The following is a 23,193-nucleotide window of genomic DNA, read 5'->3' on the forward strand; positions in this document are numbered from 1 at the left end:
ATAGTAGCTTATGCAAACACACATGGAAGCATATCAGTTATTGATCATCCAACCCACAATATGTTTACTGTGGAACTGAACAGACTGAACACTGATCACTCTGGATGGTACTGGTGTGCTGCTGAAATTGGTGGTAAATATAAATAATATGATAAGGATTATTTGTATCTGACAGTTAGTGCAGGTAAGAAATCCCTCTGTATTAGATATAGACTTGCTGACTGTTTGTAAGGCTTCTATCAGATGTTTCTTATGATGGAGGACATGTTTACACTGCTGTATTTATATGTGTTTGTTCAGCTCCTGCGGTGTCTGTGTTGGGGAGCAGAGTGAGTGGAGAGGAGGGGAGCAGCGTCAGTGTCCAGTGTCTCTACAGTGCTGCATATCAGAATAAACAGAAGCAGTGGTGCAGATCTACAGACTGGAGCTGCTACACAGTGGGGAGGACTTACACATCCCAGAATTCAGCAGTGTGGATTAGGGAAGGAATAGGATCCTTCAAGGTGGAGATGACTGGACTGAAGAAGAGTGATGCTGGCTGGTACTGGTGCTCTGTTGAAGATGTACAGGTTCCTGTTCACCTCACAGTCAATGATGCACTCACAGGTATGTTTGCAGCTACATTTGTGTTTTAATGAAGTAAGTAAATGGTGAAACTATATGTCGGTGCATATTTAAACCATGACAGCACTGACTAGAGACAGAATAACTAATCCTTTGACAGTGGTGTAATACTAGATTTTGTCCCAGTGTACAAGAGTAGAAGTGAGTCAGTTTGACTCTTTCATATTTGGTCTCTGTTGTATCCTGAATGCAACATTAACAGTATGGAAAATAGAGGTAGCAAGCAGAGTTCATCTTACTGAAAAATGTTCTCACTGATACCACAATGTGTCTGAAAGATTAAGTTTTTCATTCTTTCCTCATAGTGACAACAGTTGTGACAATGACACCTGACAGTAAGAAAACCAGCACCAGAGAGACCAATACACACACCTCTCCAGGTACCAGAACAGATAGTGTTATGCCCACAGGAACAAGGTGTTTGATGTTATCAACTACGTTGGTTAGGTTGGATAACTATTACTACACTATCCATATACACTATTACATAGACTTACATTTTACGAACCACTAAACACAACTGTCATCACTTTTTTCATTTGACAAAGCAACACAAAGCTTTCTCTGCTATCGTCAGTTTGCAGTTTATATGTCACACTTGATTCTACAGTTGTTCCTAAAACACTGAATGTGAAAACACCCATTATTGTACCAAAAGCCTTCACCTGGGGGGGGGTTAGAAATCATCAGGTGGTCAAAATTGACCTTCTCTCATTTTTAGATTTTGGAGACAGCTCCATCACACTGGACACTTTTTTAATGAGAATTTTGCTCTTTTTGTGTGATTACAAAATTAATTTGTTAATTCTGTTCCACTTTAACGACATATGTGACTGCAGTTTCCAGCAGTGAGGACAGCATGTAAGTTTAATCATCACTTTCCAACATTGTACTTAAGAAAACAACTGAGGTCCATCACATGGCATCTGTTAATTGTGAATATGGTGCCTGACTCAAGAGTGGAACTGCTGTGTTATACTTTGCATCTGATGTGTTTAATAAGGTGGTAGTTTATAGTGTCCAAATGTAAATATTTATTTCTTGGTCCTTGTATAATATGCTTTTCCTTTCTGTTACTCACTCCATATTTTTAATACTTTTCTGTAAATATGACTTTACATGAATTTCTACAGTCTTAAACAGTACTGTATCAGTGAGTATCTTTTGTCAGTTCTGTAAGAGTTTGTTTTAGGTTTCTCGTTAACAACCTCACACTTTCTTGTCTACTATCTGGTTAACACCATAACACCATATTTTTTCTTTCCTTTTTTTAGACAAAATGTCACATTTTCTTCTACAGCTAGACCTCACATGAATACAACTGAAAACAAAGAACAAACCCAGGAGAACAAGTAACTGACGATTCATTGCTGATCACTTCTACAGATCTTTCCAGTGTACATAACATACATTTATTGATTTATTGTCGCCTCTACAGGGAAGAAAGGATCACAGTCGTTTGGAGTCTGATGGGGGTGGGACTTCTGCTGCTGACCGTTCTGGTTTGTAGCATCTGTATGTCAAAGAGGAAGTGTAGTAAGTGTCCCTGACATGGGTAAGACCTAAAGATATTTGAAGCTATTGCTATTAAAAACACTTTAAAACATCCTGAAAGGCAGCGTTGAATTTAGTTATTGTACCTAAGTACTCTTACCACTTCACTGTAAACACGAACACTGCACTGGTCAGTCATGGGTCATTCATAGGATGGTTGTGAGAGTTTTTAAGAGTGTTGCTTGAGTGCCAATGTCTCTACTATAGTAGACTGGACTGTAATTGAACATGTCCAGCAAAGCAAATGTCCTTTGGTCAAAACAGACCACTAACACCTTAAATGCAAATTATTTGTGTCAAACAAAGCAACAGGAGCTGTAGTGTCTAGTTTGACTTACAAAACACCAACTCCAAAATTGGAGTAAATACTCATCAATAAATGTTTCTAAAGTGTCTGGGGAGTGTAGTTTAACTGGCTATTAACTAACTGACATTATCTAACTATCACTTCAATCACATCCAGAAGTATCAAGGTCAGCCGGCTCTGCACAGGCAGACACACACACTGCAGCCTCCACGGTTAGTACTGAACTTCATGTGTGATCCCAGTCATTGTACTGATTAGCTGAAAAACAGCAAGTTCTGAATTCCTTCTTAAAATGTTTAAAATGCTCTCCTGCTCCTTCAGTCTGATGATACGGTGCTGTACAGTTCAATTGGTTTCAAGTCAAAGAAGTCAAAACAAAGGAGCTTGGAGAAGGTTTGATTATTCTGAAACAATCATTAACATAAACATATCAATATTATTATTGTTGTTGTTGTTTTCTCCTTGTTTAGAGGGTCTGATGAGATGCATCATTATTTGTTTGTGTGTGATAGCTAACAGTACAGTATAAACTGGTTTTCGTTGTTTGTAAGAATGATGTATAAAGCTTCACTGATAAATCCATGTTAAGCATCTTGGAGATGTTGTGGAGCTTTAAATGTGCTGATGAAGACTTTGGCTGACCTTCATCCTTAATCTCTCCCCTGTTCCAACAGCCTCCAGATGCTCATGATGACATCATCTACAGTTCTGTTGCTAACCGTTAAATCTCGTGTGTTGGTCCTATCATTCCTCACCAAGCGGACAGTAATTCCTTCATCTGAAGAACTTCTCCAGTAATGTTATTTAATTTCCAATTATTACATCATTTTAATTTAAACACTTTGGGGATCTGTAGGGTATCAGATTTGTTGTCAAAATACTAAAACTGCTTTATAAAGAGAATATAAGAGACCAGGGAAGTTATGGGGTGTAGTTCCTTTACCAACCTGCTCCCAAAATGTTTAACACCCATCACATGACCTGACAGAGTGCAGGGCCTTAGTGATACTGCACAATGGATTCAGTGACTTCAGTGACTAGTTGGCCGTTGAACTTTATTTAGGAGATCGTCATTTGAATTGTTCCAGCAAAGCATTACTGTTGGAATATCAACTTAATGATCAAGATGACTGACAACCGTAGAATGACATCAACTTACAAAAAATCTCAAGAAGTCCCTCAGGACTCCAGACATCTCACACAGTTCCAAGCCTGCAGTAGTAGTCAGTGTGCATAAGTTGACATCTCACTGTCACCTGAACCCCGCCAGGTCTCACACACCAATCACGTCCCCTTCCAACTCCAGCCCACAATCACCAGTTCACTCATTATTATTTACACCTGTGTCTCATTTCAAACTGTTTTAAATCCCACAGAGTCCTGAGTTCAGTGTTTCTCATCAATGGTCTGAGATGCTCCCCTCTGCTGTAATCACACCTCCTTAATTAAACGTTCTTAGTAATTTGTTTGAAAAAATTTTTTTGTCCAAAGCTTTGGTTAATAAAAATTATTGTAACGCGTGACGCGTTGCGGAGCTTGGAGGCGGACACAAATGCTGAGGAGTGCGAGATTTATTAAGGGGGATTCCATAATCAGAGTCGTAGTCACAGGCAGGGGTCATAATGGGAGAGCCATCCAGGTTAAACACGTAAACAGGCATGATCACAACACAAGGAGAACTCACAAACCAGGCAGGAACAAACGGAGATCGCACGGGGAACAAAGAACACCAAAATCACAGAATGAGCAAATGAACAAAGCACAAAACTGACTGATAGAACAAAACAAACGATACCGACATGGGAAACACAGGGACTATAAATACACGGAACTAACAAGATACAGGTGAAGACAATGATGACACGGGCGTGGCAGACAGGGGAAACCATAGAAACAGACAACAAGGCGGGATCAATGAGCAGGGAACAACACAGACACGAGGAACAGGGAAACCGGAGTGACAGCTAGAAGAAGGGGGCGTAGCCCTACATGACAATGATAGTATGTATTAAACTTCTGAATCTTCATAAAAGTACTATAACCTTTGTGCACACTTTCACAGCAGTAGATTGTGCACATGGCATCGTGGGACAGAAAACAGCCACAGAGACATTCAGAAAAATTACAGAAGAACTAAACATAAACCTTCAGTATAAATATCAAATTTGGTAAAAACAGCCTCAGACAAAAGCAGAAATGAAAGAAGCATACAAGATATACAGGTTGAGAGTCACTGCCTTCTCTGACACACCTTGAACTATCTTTGCAAACTTCTCAGTGCTCAAACCTCAGTGCTTGTATTGTGTGATGTAAACCATAAATCAGCTTGTAGACTGTGGAGAGGTCCAGGCTGTGTTCCTGCAGAGTGTTTGATGCAACAACAGTGAGATCAAATGCTGGGGTGGTGATTTTCATGCAGAGGATGAATGAGAAGTTAATTGCATTTGTACATTTTAACCCAGGGCGAGGTCAACCTAGGGCCAGGTCAGGCAGATCTCTCACAGATCTCATCAAGAAGCATCGTTATAGCTTTCATATTTCTCTGAAGGGCCTTCAGTGCTTGTTCGCTGAAAGCCCAATGAGTATCTGACAGCCTCTTAAGTTCAACAGTGTATTCAGTCTCCTGTATTCAGTCACTGCTGCAATCTAACTAAAGCAGCATGACGCTTTGGGGAGATGCTGAAAAGGCATCCAGCTTCTCCACGAGGTTGAAGAAGGCCACATAGTGCTTATTCGGCTATGAGGCTTCCACCAGGACCAAATTCAGGCAGTGTGCATTGCTGTTTCTATAGAGGGTCTTGACAGTACTGACTAGGAACGTGTGATCTGGGGTCGCTCTGATTGCCACAATTTCCAGCTCTGTCTCCACCTCTTGGTGTGGGTCTTGGGACGAATTATTCCATTGATCTTCATCGGATGTGTATGTAATATGTGTCGATGTTGTGCTTGTCGCTTGTCTTTCTTGAGTCTATTCGTCTGCATGTTGTGTTTGCTGGAGCTAAATGTGCTATTATCTGTAAATAAAACAACGATATTGAAACTGTTCTCATGTCTCTGCGTCCTGCTTCACTCACACTCGATACAGTTAAACTACCGAGATACATAAACAAGGATTCATTAAACGAGGACAGCTGGATAAAATTTCATATCACCAACATTAACCTAAGCAAAGCATCAGCAAGAGAATACTGGATACACGAGGAAATAAAAACCAAGCTAAGCAAACAAACAAAACTAGAAACAGCTGAAATCAATAAAAGAGGGTGAGGAGATAAATGAGAGGTGTGAAAAAAGGAACAAGGTACATAGAAAAACAAATAATGACCTGACTGGCAGGTGCAGGCAGGGCCAGACATAACGAGAGAGCAAATAATGTAAGAAAAATTATGTGAACAAAAAGCACATGACTCAGACCAAGTGTCTGATGCAGGAAGTGTGTTTGTCATTTGTGCCCTGCAGCAACTGTTACATGTGCTGTTACTCTCTCATGGATTCTGTCGTTCTCTTTGTGTTTCTCCTCTGCGTCTCAGGTAAGATCAGCGCTGGTTCACTCCTATGAACCACCTGTGTGGTCTTCAGTTTCATGGGTGTAACTGGTCCTTTATTAGCTGACCTATTTCAGAGTGCAGTGTGGCTCCAAACATCTCTGAACTGATCTTCACTTTAACATTGGACATACATCCTACCTGCTCAGTACTGAGATACAGACAGTAATCTTTGTAAAGCAGTGTGTGTGTGTGTGTGTGTGTGTGTGTGTGTGTGTCTCTGCAGACTCAGAGAGCATGAGGACGCTGAAGCACGTTGCTGTAAAAAGTGGAAATTCTGTCACTATTCCATGTTTTTATGATGAATCCTATAAATCAAACAACAAATACTGGTGTCATGGATACTATTGGTCCTCTTGCACCATAGTAGCTTATGCAAACACACATGGAAGCACATCAGTTATTGATCATCCAACCCACAATATGTTTACTGTGGAACTGAACACACTGAACACTGATCACTCTGGATGGTACTGGTGTGCTGCTGAAATTGGTGGTAAATATAAACCGGATGATAAGGATCATTTGTATCTAACAGTTAGTGCAGGTAAGAAATCCCTCTGTATTAGATATAGACTTGCTGACTGTTTGTAAGGCTTCTATCAGATGTTTCTTATGATGGAGGACATGTTTACACTGCTGTATTTATATGTGTTTGTTCAGCTCCTGCGGTGTCTGTGTTGGGGAGCAGAGTGAGTGGAGAGGAGGGGAGCAGCGTCAGTGTCCAGTGTCTCTACAGTGCTGCATATCAGAATAAACAGAAGCAGTGGTGCAGATCTACAGACTGGAGCTGCTACACAGTGGGGAGGACTCACACATCCCAGAATTCAGCAGTGTGGATTAGGGAAGGAATAAGATCCTTCACGGTAGTGATGACAGGACTGAAGAAGAGCGATGCTGGCTGGTACTGGTGCTCTGTTGGAGATGTACAGGTTCCTGTTCACCTCACAGTCACTGATGCACTCAGAGGTATTGTCACGGTGAGGCGGCCCCCTACCGGTCGCCTCCGTCCACAGCGGCTGTTGTTGTTGTGTTGTGACGTCATGTGCGTCCCTCAGGTGGGCAGAGCCCGTCATCCGTCTCACCTGAGGGTCGTTTGTTTGCCTATATATGTCTTGTCTTTGTACCAGTTACATTATTCAAATTATTCAAATTCAAATTATATCTTTGAATTTGGATTTATTGCACGGGTTTTGGTTTGCACACTTTCTATTAAACCATCCTTTTTCCCTGAGACTTGGCGTGATTGCTTCCATTTATTTTCGCTCACCCTGCCCGTCACAGAATGACCAGCCACCCTTCGGAAGCCGCCAGTCTCTTTTTCTTTCTCCTTCGTTCGTGGTCATGTCTCGTGGTAAGTGTTTGTCTGCGTGGTGTTTTGTTTGAAGTACTCCGCCGTGCTTATGTGTTTTGTGTGTGTTTGTGCGAGGACCAGGGCAGTCTGCCCTGGGAAAGCTCTTCGTGTCTGTTGTCGGTTTGTGTGAAGAGTTCCGCCGTGTTTTCGTGTTGTGTCCGTGGCACGGCGAGGACCAGGATTGTCTTCCTGGCGATAACTCTTCGTGTTGTTGTAAATGTGTGTATGCGTGAACGGACGTGAGGATCAGTATGCGCGCTCATTGTGTTGTGTGTTACGTGTTCTGTGTGACGCTGGTGCCGCTCCTCACCGTCGCCTCGCTCCCCGTGTTGTCTTGTGTTTCATGTGGGGAGCGACTGCGAACGTGAGCGACGCGTCACTGTGTCTGTATGTAGAGCGCGCATTTGTGGGTCCCGTCTGTTTGTGTGTACGCTGTTTTTGTTTGCTTGTCTAGTATTAGCGTGTATGTTTTGTCCTAGCGTGTTGTCAACTGTTGAATGTAATTCCACACATGCTCCTCCCCTTAAATGTGTGTTTGGGGGGGACCGGTTGTGGTCCCGTGCCACGGGGTACGGCACGGAGGGCGTCTGTGAGGCGCGTTTGTGTTTTGTGTTTGTATATGTGTGTGTGTGTGTGTGTGAGATTGTGTTTTCTGTGCAGGTGCTTCTCCTTGGCGGTGTTCCTGGACCTTGTGGGGATCTCCACCTTGCAGGAGCCCCCTTGTGTTGTGGGGTGACCGGAGCCCGGTCATGAAGAGCCCCTCCCTAGAGGGCTGGGGCCCCCGGATGTTAGGGGACCATGGGGCTCCGGTCTGAAAAGCTCCTGCTGAGGAGGGAGATCCTCCCTCCTGCCCGGGGTGACCAGGAGGCCCTTGGGGCTGCTCCCTAGCCCGCATCGGGGGTGCTCTGGGCCTCGGTCTCTGGTGCTCCTGGGTTGAGTGGAGGAGTCCACCTTGCGATGAGGGGCCCCGGGAGGGGTTGGCTCCCCAGGAGGCTGGGGTGACCCCTAGCCAAGGGCCGGGGTCAACTCTGGGAGGAGGTAGGTCCAGGAGGAGAAGTAGCCACGCCTCGGGGAGGTAACCTGCACCCACACACACACACTAAGGACGACAAAGGAGTCGTAGCTCCTCGTCCGCACACCCTTGGGGCTCTCTGGCTAAACGCCGGTTAGGGCGTGAGGGCCCTGTGACCGACCGGGGCGTGGTTTTGTGTTGTTAACGGCCTGGTCGGTCCAGGGTCCCGCCCGGGGAGGCGAGCTGTTTAATGTTCTATGTTTTATGTTCCAGCTCCCGGACTGCAGGAGGTGTGTTCCTGCCTGTCCCTGCCTTCCTGCCCCTTCGTGTTTTGTGTGCAGCCGCTGTGTGCCACACACCCAGTGGAGGGGAGTGTGGCTTGGTGGGGGGGTCTGTCACGGTGAGGCGGCCCCCTACCGGCCGCCTCCGTGCACAGCGGCTGTTGTTGTGTTGTGACGTCATGTGCGTCCCTCAGGTGGGCGGAGCCCGTGATCCGTCTCACCTGAGGGTCGTTTGTTTGCCTATATATGTCTTGTCTTTGTACCAGTTGACCGCTGGTCATTATATCCTTGAATTTGGATTATTTGCATTTCTATTCTATTCTATTATTGCACCGGTTTTGGTTTGCACACTTTCTATTAAACCATCCTTTTTCCCTGAGACTTGGCGTGATCGCTTCCATTTATTTTCGCTCACCCTGCCCGTCACAGGTATGTTTGCATGTACCTTTGTGTTTTAATGAAGTAATTAAAAAATAATAATAATAATTATTATTTTTATTATTATAAAATATATGCCGATGAACATTAAAAACATGACAGCACTGACTAGAGACAGAACAACTAATCCAGTTTCTGTGGTGTAATACTAGATTTGGTCCCAGTGTAAAAGAGTAGAAGTGAGTCAGTTTGACTCTTTCATATTTGGTCTCTGTTGTGTCCTGAATGCAGCATTTTCAGTATGGAGAACAGAGGTATCAACCACAGCTCATCATGCTGAAAAATGTTCTCACTGATACCAGAATGTGTCTGAAAGATTAAGTTGTTCATTCTTTCTTCTTAGTGACAACAACTGTGACAATGACACCTGACAGTAAGTTAACCACCATCAAAGAGACCAATCAACACACCACTCCAGGTACCAGAACAGATAGTGTTATGCCCACAGGAACAAGGTGTTTGATGTCATTAACTAAGTTGGTTAGGTTGGATAACTATTACTACACTATCCATATACACTATTACACAGACTTACCTTTTACAAATCCGCTAAACACAACTGTCTTCACATTTTTCACTTTACAAAGCAACACAAAGCTTCCTCTGCTATCGTCAGTTTTTAGTTTACACATCACATTTGATTCACCAGTTTTTCCTAAAACACTGAATGTGAAAATACCATGTACTGTACCAAAAGCCTTCAACTGGGGGGGAGTTTTGACACTGCAGTTATTATATTGTGAAATACATGTAAGCACTGTAAGAACCACAAATACTGGTCTTTCTAATACTGGCATGTTGCAGTAATTTCTGGTCTCTCTAAAACTATTGACATGTAAACAGCACTGTATTACAAGTGGTGGTAGAAATCATCAGGTGGTCAAAATTGACCTTCTCTCATTTTTAGCATTTGGACACAGCTCCATCACACTAGACACTTCTGGTAGCAGCACGTGTTGATTTTTTTAAATGAGAATTTTGCTCTTTTGGGTGATTATAAAATTAATTTGGTAATTCTGTTCCACTTTAACGACATCTGTGACTGCAGTTTCCAGCAGTAAGGACAGTATGTAAGTTTAATCATCACTTTCCAATATTGTACTTAAGAAAACAACTGAGGTCCATCACATGACATCTGTTAATTGTGAATATGGTGCCTGACTATGGTGTTATGTTATACGTTGCACCTGATGCATTTATTAAGGTGGTAGTTTATAGTGTCCAAATGGAAATACTCATTTCTTGATCCTTGTATAATATGTTTTTCCTTTCTGTTACTCACTCCATAATTTTAATACTTTTCTGTAAATATGACGTTACATGAATTTCTACATTCTAAAATAGTAGGCTACTGTATGATTATCTTTTGTCAGTTCTGTAAGAGTTCATTTTAGTTTTATGGTTAACAACCTCACACTTTCTTGTCTACTATCTGGTTAACACCACAACACCATATCTTTTCTTTCCTTTTTTTTAGACAAAATGCCACAATTTCTTCTACAGCTAGACCTCACATGAATACAACTGAAAACAAAGAACAAACCCAGGAAACCAAGTAACTGATGATTCATTGCTGATCACGTCTACAGATGTTTCCAGTGTACATAACAACATACATTTATTGATTTATTGTCCCCTCTACAGGGAAGAAAGGATCACCATCATTTGGAGTCTGATGGGGGTGGGACTTCTGCTGCTGACCGTTCTGGTTTGTAGCATCTGTATGTCAAAGAGGAAGTTTAGTAAGTGTCCCTGACTTGGGTAAGACCTAAAGACATTGAAGCTATTGCTATTAAAAATACTTTAAAAATCCTGAAAGGCAGTGTTGATTTTAGTTATTGTACTCTTATCACTTCACTGTAAACACGAACACTGCACTGGTCAATCATGAGTCACTCACAGGATGGTTGCGAATTTGTAAGAGTGTTGCTTAAGTGTCAGTGTATCTACTATAGTAGCCTGGACTGTAATTGAAAATATCCAGCAAAGCAAATGTCCTTTGGTCAACACTGACCACTAACACCTTAAATGCAAATTATTTGTGTCAAACTAAGCAACAGAGGGGCTGTAGTGTCTAGTTTCACTTACAAACACCAACTCCAAAATTGATAAATACTTATCAATAAATGTTTCTAATAAAGTGTCTGGGGAGTGTAGTTTAACTGGCTATTAACTAACTGACATTATCTAACTATCACTTCAATCACATCCAGAAGTACCAAGGTCAGCCGGCTCTGCAGAGGCAGATACACACACTGCAGCCGCCACGGTTAGTACTGAACTTCATGTGTGATCCCAGTCATTGTACTGATTACCTGAAAAACAGGAAGTTCTGAATTCCTTCTTAAAATGCTTTAAATGCTCTCCTGCTCTTTCAGTCTGACGATACGGTGCTGTACAGTTCAATTGGTTTCAAGTCAAAGAAGTCAAAACAAAGGAGCTTGGAGAAGGTCTGATTATTCTGAAACGTAATCATTAACACATATCAATATTGTTGTCATTGTTGTTTTCTCCTTGTTTAGATGGTCTGATGAGATGCATCATTATTTGTTTGTGTGTGATAGCTAACAGTACAGTATAAACTGGCTTTAGTTGTTTGTAAGAATGACGTATAAAGCTTCACTTATAAACCCATATTAAGTATCTTGGAGATGTTGTGGAGCTTTTAATAACCAGCAGTTGTGCTGATGAAGACTTTGGCTGACCTTCATCTTTCACCTCTCCCCGTTCCAACAGCCTCCAGATGCTCATGATGACATCATCTACAGTTCTGTTGCTAACCATTAAAATTTGTGTGTTGGTCCTATCATTGCTCACCAAGCGGACAGTAAGTACTTTCATTTAACAAAATCGTTTGATTTTATGCTTCATCTGAACAACTTCTCCAGTAATTTAAGTTCATTTCCAATTATTACATCATTTTAATTTAAACACTTTTGGGATCTGTAGGGTATCAGATTTGTTGTCAAAATACTAAAACTGCTTTATAAGGAAGATATAGACATGAATATAAGAGAGCAGGGCAGTTATGGGGTGTAGTTCTTTTACCACCCTGCTTTCAAAATGTTTAACATGACCTGACAGGGGGCGGGGCCTTAGTGATACTGCACAATGGATTCATTGACTTCAGTGACTTTAGCTGGCCTGTGAACTTGACTTAGGAGATTGTCATTTGAATCTTTCCAGCAAAGCATTACTGCTGGAAAATCAGCTTAATGATGAATATGACTGACAACCGTGGAATGACATCAAAAAATCTCAAGAAGTCCCTCAGGATCTCACACAGTTCCAAGCCTGCAGTAGTAGTCAGTGTGCCTAAGTTGACATCTCACTGTCACCTGAATCCTGCCAGGTCTCATACACCAATCACGTCCCCCTCCAACTCCAGCCCACAATCACCAGTTCACTCATTATTATTTACACCCGTGTCTCATTTCAAACTGTTTAAACCCCAAAGGGTCCTGAGTTCAGTGTTTCACATTGATGGTCTGAGACGCCTCCTCACTGATGAGAGTCCTGTGTGTCTCCCCTCTGCTGTAATCACACCTCCTTTACTCTCTTAATTAATTAAACGCTGCATTGTTTTTCTCTCTCTATTCATTTTTGTTGTAATTGAATTAGGAATTACTATTAATTAATGATATAACTTGTTAACATTATTGCTGTGTTTGTTTTAGGTATAAAACATGTTTGTAATTTGTTTGAAGATTTTGTTTTGTCCAAAGCTTTTGTTAATAAAAATGATTATATGTATTAAACTTTTGAATCTTCAGAAACTACTAAAACCTCAGTGCACATTTTCACAGCAGTACATTGTGCACATGGCATTGTGGCACAGAAAACAGCCAGAGAGACATTCAGAAAAATTACAGAACTAAACATAAATCTCCAGTTTAATATCAAATGTGATAAAACAGCCTCAGACAAAAGCAGAAATGAAAGAAGCATAGAAGATATACAGGAGAGGAACAAGAATCACTTCAACATGAAGCATTGGTTTACTGAGTACTGTAGTTCAGTAAACTGCTAACTAATGCATCATCTGTTTCTCCATCTAAAGCATGGAGCTGTCATGTTTGTGTGGGTTTCAGTAGTTGGAGCAATATTGGTATTTCTGGTTAGCAGTGTAACCTGTACTCCAGGAATTTTGTCAAGGATGTTGTGACAGGGGCATATGCATTACATAATGGAATGTGACATTTCTAAAACATTTTAAGTTTGATGCAACAACAGTGAGTTAAAACGATAGGATGGTGATTTCCATGCAGAGGATGAATGAGAAGTTAATAGCTTTTCCCAGGTCGACCTAGGGCCAGGTTAGGCAGATCTCTCACAGATCTCATCAAGGGTTGTGCTTTCATATATCTCTGAAGGGCCTTCAGTGCTAGTTCTCTGCAAGCCCAGTGGGTATCTGACAGCCTCATAAGTTCCACAGTGTGTCCTCGTGTATTCAGTCACTGCTGCAATCTAACTAAAGCAGCATGACGCTTTGGGGAGACACTGCAAAAGGCATCCAGCTTCTCCACGAGGTTGAAGAAGGTTACATAGAGACAGCACTGACCAGAGACAGAATAACAAAAATGGAGTGTGTGATCATGGGGTCGCTGCAATTGCCACAGTTTCTGCCACAGTGTGATCTTGGGACGAATGATTCCATTCGTCTTCGTCGGATGTGAGTGTATGTAATATGTGCTGATGTGCTGATGCTTGTTGCTCGTCTTTGTTGAGTCTATTCGTCTGCGTGTTGTGTTTGCTGGAGCTAAACGTGCTATTATCTGTAAATAAAACGACGATATTGGAACTGCTCTCTCGTCTCGGCATCCTGCTTCACTCACACTCGATACAGTTAATGGGCCATGGGCAGTCATGTCCTGGTGGTAGGAAACTGGTCTTGTGACTGGAGGGTCGTGGTTTCGATTCCCAGACCTGAGGTGCCCTTGAGCAAGGCACCTAACCCCAACTGCTCCCCGGGTGCCGGGTTAGGGCTGCCCACCGCTCTGGGCACGTGTGCACCACAGCCCCCTAGTAATCACTAGTGTGTGTGTGTGTTCTAACTGCACAGATGGGTAAAAAGCGGAGGACAAATTTCCATTGCGGTGAAAAATCACAATTGACAAAATATGGCACATTTACATTTATTTTTTACATTTTACATTTAAATTACTGAGATACATAAACAAGGACAGCTGAAAAGAAATTCATGTCACCAACATTAACCTGAACAAAGCATCAGCAAGAGAAGGATACACGAGGAAATAAATAACAAAACTAGAAACACCTGAAATCAATAAAAGACAGTGAGGAGATAAACCCGAGGCATGAAAAAAGGAATGAGGTACTTAGAAAAACAAATAATGACCTGACTGGCAGGTGGAGGCGGGACCAGACATGATAACGAGAGAGCAAAAAATGTGAGAAAAATGATGTGAACAACTTCAACTTCAACTTTGTTTATTTATAAAGCACTTTAAATCAATGCTATTGGCCAAAGTGCTGTACACAACTAAAAACAAGATTTAAAAACAAGAAGCAAACAAGTCATGTGTATACACATACAACACAAAGACACACACACAGGACAGTTATTAAAACAATAAAACAAATAAGAGCCAACATCTCAGACTGAGTTAAAAGCCGCAGAGAATAAATATGTTTTAAGAGAGGATTTAAAAGCCGAGAGTGATTCGGCCTGCATGATGTACAGGGGAAGATCGTTCCACAGTTTTGGGGCGGCGACTGAAAAGGCACGATCACCTCTCAGCTTCCTCTTTGTTTTTGGGACAGCCAATAGTGACAGAGCGGCTGACCTGAGAGAGCGTGAGGGGGCGTATGGGTGGAGCAGGTCCGACAAATAAGGAGGGGCGAGGCCGTGAAGACATTTAAAACAAAATAGCAAAATTTTTAAATCGATCCTAAAATGAACTGGGAGCCAGTGAAGTGAGGCTAAAATCGGCGTAATATGGTCGCGTTTTTTATGAACAAAAAGCACATGACCAAGTGTCTGACGCAGGAAGTGTGTTTGTCATTTGTGTCCTGCAGCAAGTGTTACATGTGCTGTTACTCTCTCATGGATTCTGTTGTTCTCTTTGTGTTTCTCCTCTGCCTCTCAGGTAAGATCAGCGCTGGTTCACTCCTATGAACCACCTGTGTGGTCTTCAGTTTCATGGGTGTAACTGGTCCTTTATTAACTGACCTATTTCAGAGTGCAGTGTGGCTCCAAACATCTCTGAACTGATCTTCACTTTAACATTGGACATACATCCTACCTGCTCAGTACTGAGATACAGACAGTAACCTTTGTAAAGCAGTGTGTGTGTGTGTGTGTGTGCGTGTGTGTGTGTGTTTCTGCAGACTCAGAGTGTATGAGGACACTGAAGCACGTTGCTGTAAAAAGTGGAGATTCTGTCACTATTCCATGTTTTTATGATGAATCCTACAAATCAAACAACAAATTCTGGTGTCATGATACTATTGGTCCTCTTGCACCATAGTAGCTTATACAAACACATATGGAAGCACATCAGTTATTGATCATCCAACCCACAATATGTTTACTGTGGAACTGAACAGACTGAACACTGATCACTCTGGATGGTACTGGTGTGCTGCTGAAATTGGTGGTAAATATAATCCGGATGATAAGGATTATTTGTATCTGACAGTTAGTGCAGGTAAGAAATCTCTCTGTATTAAATATAGAATTGTTGACTGTTTGTAAGGCTTCTATCAGATGTTTCTTATGGTGGAGGACATGTTTACACTGCTGTATTTATATGTGTGTGTTCAGCTCCTGCGGTGTCTGTGTTGGGGAGCAGAGTGAGTGGAGAGGAGGGGAGCAGCGTCAGTGTCCAGTGTCTCTACAGTGCTGCATATCAGAATAAACAGAAGCAGTGGTGCAGATCTACAGACTGGAGCTGCTACACAGTGGGGTGGACTCACAAATCCCAGAATTCAGCAGTGTGGATCAGGGAAGGGATAAGATCCTTCATGGTGAATATGACTGGACTGAAGAAGAGTGATGCTGGCTGGTACTGGTGCTCTGTTGGAGATGTAATGGTTCCTGTTTACCTCACAGTCACTGATGCACTCACAGGTATGTTTGCATGTACCTTTGTGTCTTAATGAATTATGTAAATGGTGAAATTATTTGGCTGTGAACATGACAGCACTGAGTATAGACAGAATAACTAATCCTGTGTCTGTGGTGTGATACTAGATTTGGTCCTAGTCAGTTTTGGTCTTTCATGTTTGGTCTCTGTTGTGTCCTGAATGCAGCATTCTCAGTATGGAGAACAGAGGTAGCAAACAAAGCTCATCTTACTGAAAAATGTTCTCATCTTACTAAAATGTTCTCACTGATACCAGAATGAGTCTGAAAGGTTTAGTTGTTCATTCTTTCCTCATAGTGATAACATCTGTGAAAATGACACCTGACAATAAGAAATCCAGCATCAGAAATGTCAATCCACACACCACTCCAGGTACCAGAACAGGTAGTGTTGTGACCATAATCACATGGTGTTTGACGTTACTGTGTTGATTTGAGAGTTCATGCATCAATCTGCTTATTCTTTCCTCATACTGACAGAGACACCTGACAGGGAGAACCAGCATCAGAGAGACCACTCCTGTACACCAACACATATTGATATTACAATGGGAACTTCACTTTCTCATGAAGCTTCTCACACCTTAGTATCACATTTGGGGTTTTACTCTAATTTGCTGTTTGTGTTCAGCAGGGATACAGCAGGGATCGGAGAATCTTAACAAGAAAACCAGCATCAAAAAGACGATGCCACTTATCACTCAAGGTACCATCAGTATTATTGATCTATAATTTATGTAGCCAGGTAATATGATTTTTTTTCCGTTATGTTCGATAACTATTACTACACCAACCTTGTTCACTTTTACACTGACTTATTTTAAAACAAAACTGTCATCACATTTAGATTATGGGCTAAGGCAGGCATGATGCAAATGCAGGTTTTAAATTAGTTTATTAAAAGAAACAAGACTAGCAACGAAATAGGGGAAGAAAACCAGGCAGAGGGGAACAAACAAGACTAAGGGGTTTACAAGCGCAGACACAGCAAAAGAGTAAGACACGAACAAATACTGAGTAACTCCAAGTATGACGAGAACTACTTACACCACAAACAACGAGGTAAACGCTAACAGAACAGGATGAAAACGGAGGGCTAGGGTAATCCACATAACATGGGACTACACGATAAACAGGCACGAGGAAACAGTTGACCACACACACACATACACATTAACAAGGGAAGCTGGATTGTAAATCAAAAGGGAAACAGAGAGCACGGAAAGAGACACGAACAACCACAACACGTAAAGTAACTAAACCGTACAAACAGCGACATGACACGCACCTTATTTTGTAATAAATTTATTATTGACAACTAAGACAGTGTCGGCAGAGAATTCTTCATTCATCATCACAGCATTGCTAAAGAAGAAAATACACCTTCCCCCTGCCGGTCGCCCCTGTCCACAGCAGCAGTTGTCCTGTTATTGTTGTTGTCTGATGGTCGTTTGTTTGTCCATATGTCTTGTCTTTGTACCAGTTGACTGCTGGTTATTGTATCCTTCATTTGGATCTTGTCCCGGGTCTTTAGTTAGTGCACGTTATTATTAAACCTTCTTTTTTCCCTGAGACTTGGCGTGATCACTTCCTTTTTCATTCCCACTCCACAACCGTCACATTTAGAATTTAAGTATTTAGTGACTGGCCCTAAAACACTTGACATCTAAAGAAGAACTCTGGGAAGTACTGAAAGAAACCTAGTATAACATAGCCTAGCTAAAGTTTACTTCAGAAACCTTTAGTCTCCAAAAAGAGTTAAATGTTTGTAAATTGTGTATATTTTTCCCACATTTTCTATTTGCATACATGGAAAATAAACTTTATTTGGTCATATACCTTTGCTAAAATAACAAATGTAATCTAGCCTATCTGTTACACAGTACTGCATACATGTGAATATACTGTAGTGTTTAATACGTTTACTTTTGTACATGTGAACTGTGCTGAAGTTTTCAAATCTTTACAAACATTTCACACATTATAGGGTGGCCAACTCTCACGCATTGAGCGTGAGACACATGCATTTGACTGCCTTCACACGCTCTCATGCCACACATCCGATTTCTCAAGCCGAAAAAAAATCTAGTTTATTTACCTCTGATACATATCTATGATTCAATGAGTTACTAGTTTGCTCTGGCGCCAACCACTGGCGATCGAGCGATCGCGATATAATGCTTAATTTGTTTCCAATTTACACCCTGTCCGTCAACAACTTACGTCCCCCCCACCCCCAACAACTTACGAATGCCAGCCCCCACAACCCACCCCCCTCAACAACTTATGTTCACCACCCCCTCCAGGTTCAAATCTCACTCCAAGTGATCTTGAAAAGTTGGCAACCCTGCATTACCAGGCCTTTTAAAGCTGATTAAAACACACCGTTCCATTACAGTGTAGCTGCAGTCAGGAATGTCTCCTCATCTACAGAATACACACCCTTTATGTTGTTTCTTCTTGTTGTTTTGGTATCAGAAAGCTGTGGGTCATATGTGTGATAACGCAAGTTGAGAAGAAGTAAATGTTCCTTGAGGAACACACAACTGAATCCTGTCTGCTCTCCTTATAGGAGACATTTATGTAGCGATTGAGATTACTAAACATCCTTGATAGAAACAAGAACAGATATGGTTCTGCTGTGCTCTGAGTTGGGGCACTGTGGAGCGAAGAGGTGGACACAAACACAGAGAAAAGCTAAGTTTAGCTAAGGGCAATTCAAACTCTGGGTCATAAAGATTGGCTAAGGTCAAATCCATTAATGCGTTACACAACTTACAAGCATAAACAAGGCTGCAACACAAGACAATGAACAGCTCAGACTACATGGAAACTAGGGTTTAAATTCAAGACACACCAAGGAAAACCAACAAGACACACTTGGGAATGTTAATGAGGGGCGGAGTTAGACAACAAAGAGATAACGGAAAAACACTGAGACCAGACTGAGAACAGAGGTGGAGCCATGCATGAGGGGGTTAAAAGCAAAACATAATATTCATATTCCCATGGTTCTTTAGGTTGTAACGCGAGAGACACTGGACTGTCTGACAATAACAAACCCACGTGAGTACAACAAACCCAAATTATTATTATGTGTGAACTTGCTGAAGAGAACGAAGAAGATGCTCATGAAGCAAAACTTTGTTACTACAGGCTATGCTGAGTTGTATGTAATTAAACTTTTACAGGGCTGAATAAAAAAATCTGCCAATTTGTTTTTTGACTGAAGATAATGTTACGGAACAGCTCCGGTCCCTTCCCTGTGGGCATGTAATGATGTCGTCTACGTGCGGTTATGTCCATGTTTGTACTTCCGTGGGTGTGGGTTGTTTGTGAGCGTGTTCGTTTGTTACACCTGTGCCTTGTCTCGAGATCACGAGGGTCTGTGTTAATCACCTATTTAATGTGCGTTCGCGCAGTGTCTTGTGCTCGTCTTTGTCTAAAGTTCCGTGTCAGCATGAGAGGTGTTTGTGATGCTCGCACTCCGCTCGGAGCTTACACGTGTGAGTCCACAATAAATGTTAATTGTTCACATACAACGTCGTGGTGCCTGCCTCCTACACCCGCCGTTACAGATAAGGTTCACAGGAAGTGATGCGTTGTGGGCATCTCAGCAGTTTGGCCTATTGTGATTTATCGATGACTTGTTTTATGTTTCAGAAATTTTGAGGAGTTCTGCATTTCACACAACTGAACTGCCTCTGATGTATGATTCGTGTGGACTAAGATTGGTGATAATCTTGTGGTGATGAGATTGTGGCTCATTTTGTTGACTTCTTCAAACGTAATGAAATTTTTGTACCAAGTTTGTACCAAGAAATGAATCTTCAATCACCTTCAGCTGTTCATTCCTGGTCTAACTGCATTGCCCTGTAGATAACTCAAATCTGTCCCCTTGTATTAAGTTATACATTATTGCATTGCATTGTATTGTATAAAAAAAATTTCCTGTTTTCACTCCTGTAACCCATTTCTGGGTCTAGACACCCTGGACATACCATGAAACATTCTAAAACCAACAGAGAATGATCGTCTCACATTTCTGGGTTATGGGGCAGTAATGTTTTCAGTTTTTAGTGATGTCTTCTTCAATGTGCTTGTCCAGTAGGACAAGTGTGTAGGCCTACTAAGAAATGCATCTTCAATCACCTTCCACTGGTCTAACTACATTGCGCTGTACATACCTCAACTATATCCCCATGTATTAAGTTGTATATTATTGTTGTATTAAGTAAAGTTCCTGTTTTCACTGTTGTGAGGTGTATTTTCTTCTTTAGCAATGACGTGAGGATGAATAAATTCTTTGCAGACACTGTCTCAGTTATCAATAAAAAGTTTATTACAAAAAAAGAACAGCATCAAATCAAGCACCCAGGTCTTGCTTGAGGGAGGTCTCTGGCCAATATGAATCTTCCTCTCTAAAACAGTTCAAAGCATTCTTCTTCTATAGATACCCTATCCATGTAACTCTATAACCATCCAGCACATTTGTCTGTTCATTTTAATCAATGCACAAGCTAAAAATGACAACCTAAAGAAGGAAATTGGAATGGTTGACCCTAACATGCCACAGGTCACCATGCCGCCTTCTCTCCCTTAGTAATCCACATGTAAGCATGTTTAGGTAACCCACTATAATCACCTAAATAACTACATACAATACTGCATAGGCCAAAGACACCACAGTTGAAAATCTGTTCTAGGTCTAGACACCCTGGACAGACTTTGAAAAATTAATTAATGGTCTCACTTCCCTTGTCTGATGGTAATGTTTTCTGTTCTACTTACTAGGGTGAATGGGGTGTTTTTACATTTTAAAAAGGACGAAGACTTTGATTTTCTATCATATCACTGCATACTGTAATTGTACCAGGACAGCAGGACTGTCAGTATCATCAGGGGTGTGTCACGTTACGGTCCCCGAACCCTCCCTTTGGGGCGTGTGTTAACGTCGTCTGCGTCTACTCGTCTGCGTCAGTGTATCACCGTGGGTGCGGGTGTGTCTTGTGATTATCCGTCTCACCTGTGGCTCGTCTCGTCGTCACGTGGGGTTTATGTGGTCTGTCTATTTAATGTGCGTTCGCGCAGTGTCTTGTGCTCGTCGTTGTCTGAGTCTTACGTGTCACTATATGCCGTGAGTGTTAAATGTGCACTGTCTGGGCTATTTGTGAGACAAATAAACGTAACGTCTGTCACGCAAAGGATATTCTGTCTCGTCCTTCATCTCTGCAACAGCCGTTACAGGGTGAAGCACCCAGACAGACTGAACCCCTGCTGGATACTCTAGGAGGATACGACCCCAGATGAACCCAGATGTAGATGAAGGGAGAAGGGGGGGGGGGATCAAAAGAGAGACAGGATTCAAAATGAAAGAGTTGGGGTGAAGGGTCACACACAGCTCTACCTGCTACACTGTGAAAGTGAGGGAATCCTGTAAGATGTAGAAAGTGTGGGGAGTGATGGTGGAGATGTGGGTGGATGAATGGAGCTGCAGACACACCCAACCAGATGGGATGAGTTTACTGCTGAATCTGTGTTGCATCAGAACATGAAACAATGACCATCAATCCACAGAGGAGACAGCACACAAGGGACAACAGTCACTCACAGAACAAATGACAAACACCACAGGAAAATGTCAAACTTAATATTATGAGTTACCAGCAAGTTTAGGGCATGTTACAAACACCAAGACGTCATAAAGATTAATTAGATTCTTTTGAGCAGGGAAAACTTAACTTTGCAATAGAATTAATTAATTGATTTTTCACAAGGAAAAAAAATCTGCAAAACGTGTTGAGAATTATAATTAGAGATTAAACCAAACCTGGACACTTTGGTCCTACCAAAGTTACAAACCTTCCATGTGAATATCATAGAACTCGTATTTACAAGAACTGAATAAATAAATTCTATGGCAGTGCTAATTTGTGGATCATTGTTTTTAATTCATAGAAGGACAAGAATTAGTGATGTTATTTGTGGTGCTACTTTAGTCAAACACGCAAGCTTCACTTCCTTATACTGTTGTGCATTTAATCTGTCAAATTACACATGGTGATTTTGGACATTGCAGAAGAGGTGTGATAGTGCACATTAAAGAGTCGTCTCCTACAATAGAGGAAGTGAAATACACGGCCAGTACTGAGAGGAGGAGAGAGGAGTAACACACACCTGCTGTGAAAGACTGATGAGCTGAACCTGTACTGATACTCCCAGTTCTTCCAGTACTGATTGAAACATGCATGCGTTATGCAGTCATAGATAAAAGCAAGTCCGGGTATAACCAAGTTGACAGAGTGATTGTAAATATTCTCCATGATCAGATTTTATGACCCAATAAATAGTTTTGTACAATATGTGTACAACCCAATAATCCAAACAACCATGTGCTTGGCATAGAATGAGATCAACATAGTCTTTACTGTACTGACTAAAGAACCACATGTGTGAGTCAGATTAGCATTCTGGGTATGGTGATCATGTGATGTGATTAGTTTGCTGTGCATTCTGGGAACTGTGAATGTCCATATTTGGTGGTTCAGAGGACTGTGTGACCGTCTCATTGGACAGCCAGTGTCTCGTCTTTAGGCCACAACGGTTCATTTGCACCATGTCTGAATTAGAGCAGTGTGATGCACTCTGGGAAAACCTCCTCCTGCAGGTTACAGCCTCACTCTGCAATCGTACCCATATTAGACTGACAACCAGCACCACTGTGTCCAGTAAAGACATGTGGTTACACTGGCATTCACACACCACCCAACATAATTCACACACAGTACACAACAGAACTGTTTCATGTCTTTCACAGTCCTGTTGTTCTTCCATTAAAAAACGTAAAAACACTTGTGTATGTGTGAAAAAAGAACATGACTCAGACCAAGTGTGTGTGTTTAAAAAAAATACATTTAAAAAAGTCCAAGTGTGTGTACCCCGACGCAGGACGTGTGTTTGTCATTTGTGT

The 23,193-nt window shown here is 41.7% G+C and overlaps 3 protein-coding genes across 3 annotated transcripts; all 3 read left to right on the forward strand.

Moving 5' to 3' along the window:
- Positions 1 to 423: 423 nt before the first annotated feature.
- LOC143483005 (uncharacterized) lies at positions 424 to 5,488 on the forward strand. Its single transcript, XM_076981667.1, has 8 exons — positions 424 to 606; positions 930 to 1,004; positions 1,464 to 1,485; positions 1,899 to 1,976; positions 2,063 to 2,160; positions 2,642 to 2,697; positions 2,807 to 2,878; positions 3,160 to 5,488. The coding sequence occupies exons 1-8, from the start codon at positions 510 to 512 to the stop codon at positions 3,208 to 3,210; spliced, it is 549 nt and encodes a 182-aa protein (XP_076837782.1). The 5' UTR covers positions 424 to 509; the 3' UTR covers positions 3,211 to 5,488.
- Positions 5,489 to 6,267: 779 nt separating this feature from the next.
- Positions 6,268 to 12,756, forward strand: LOC143483344 (polymeric immunoglobulin receptor-like). Its single transcript, XM_076982187.1, has 7 exons — positions 6,268 to 6,577; positions 6,694 to 10,670; positions 10,760 to 10,857; positions 11,329 to 11,384; positions 11,494 to 11,565; positions 11,852 to 11,942; positions 12,302 to 12,756. The coding sequence occupies exons 1-2, from the start codon at positions 6,268 to 6,270 to the stop codon at positions 7,317 to 7,319; spliced, it is 936 nt and encodes a 311-aa protein (XP_076838302.1). The 3' UTR covers positions 7,320 to 10,670; positions 10,760 to 10,857; positions 11,329 to 11,384; positions 11,494 to 11,565; positions 11,852 to 11,942; positions 12,302 to 12,756.
- A 3,265-nt stretch (positions 12,757 to 16,021) lies between these two features.
- Positions 16,022 to 20,480, forward strand: LOC143483275 (uncharacterized). Its single transcript, XM_076982094.1, has 6 exons — positions 16,022 to 16,208; positions 16,522 to 16,608; positions 16,704 to 16,745; positions 16,855 to 16,929; positions 19,244 to 19,289; positions 19,887 to 20,480. Exons 1-6 carry the CDS (start codon positions 16,103 to 16,105, stop codon positions 19,918 to 19,920), a joined length of 390 nt encoding a protein of 129 aa, XP_076838209.1. The 5' UTR covers positions 16,022 to 16,102; the 3' UTR covers positions 19,921 to 20,480.
- The last annotated feature ends 2,713 nt before the right edge of the window (positions 20,481 to 23,193 follow it).

This window comes from Brachyhypopomus gauderio, chromosome 19 (assembly GCF_052324685.1).
Source record: "Brachyhypopomus gauderio isolate BG-103 chromosome 19, BGAUD_0.2, whole genome shotgun sequence".
NCBI classification, from domain to species: Eukaryota; Metazoa; Chordata; class Actinopteri; order Gymnotiformes; family Hypopomidae; genus Brachyhypopomus; species Brachyhypopomus gauderio.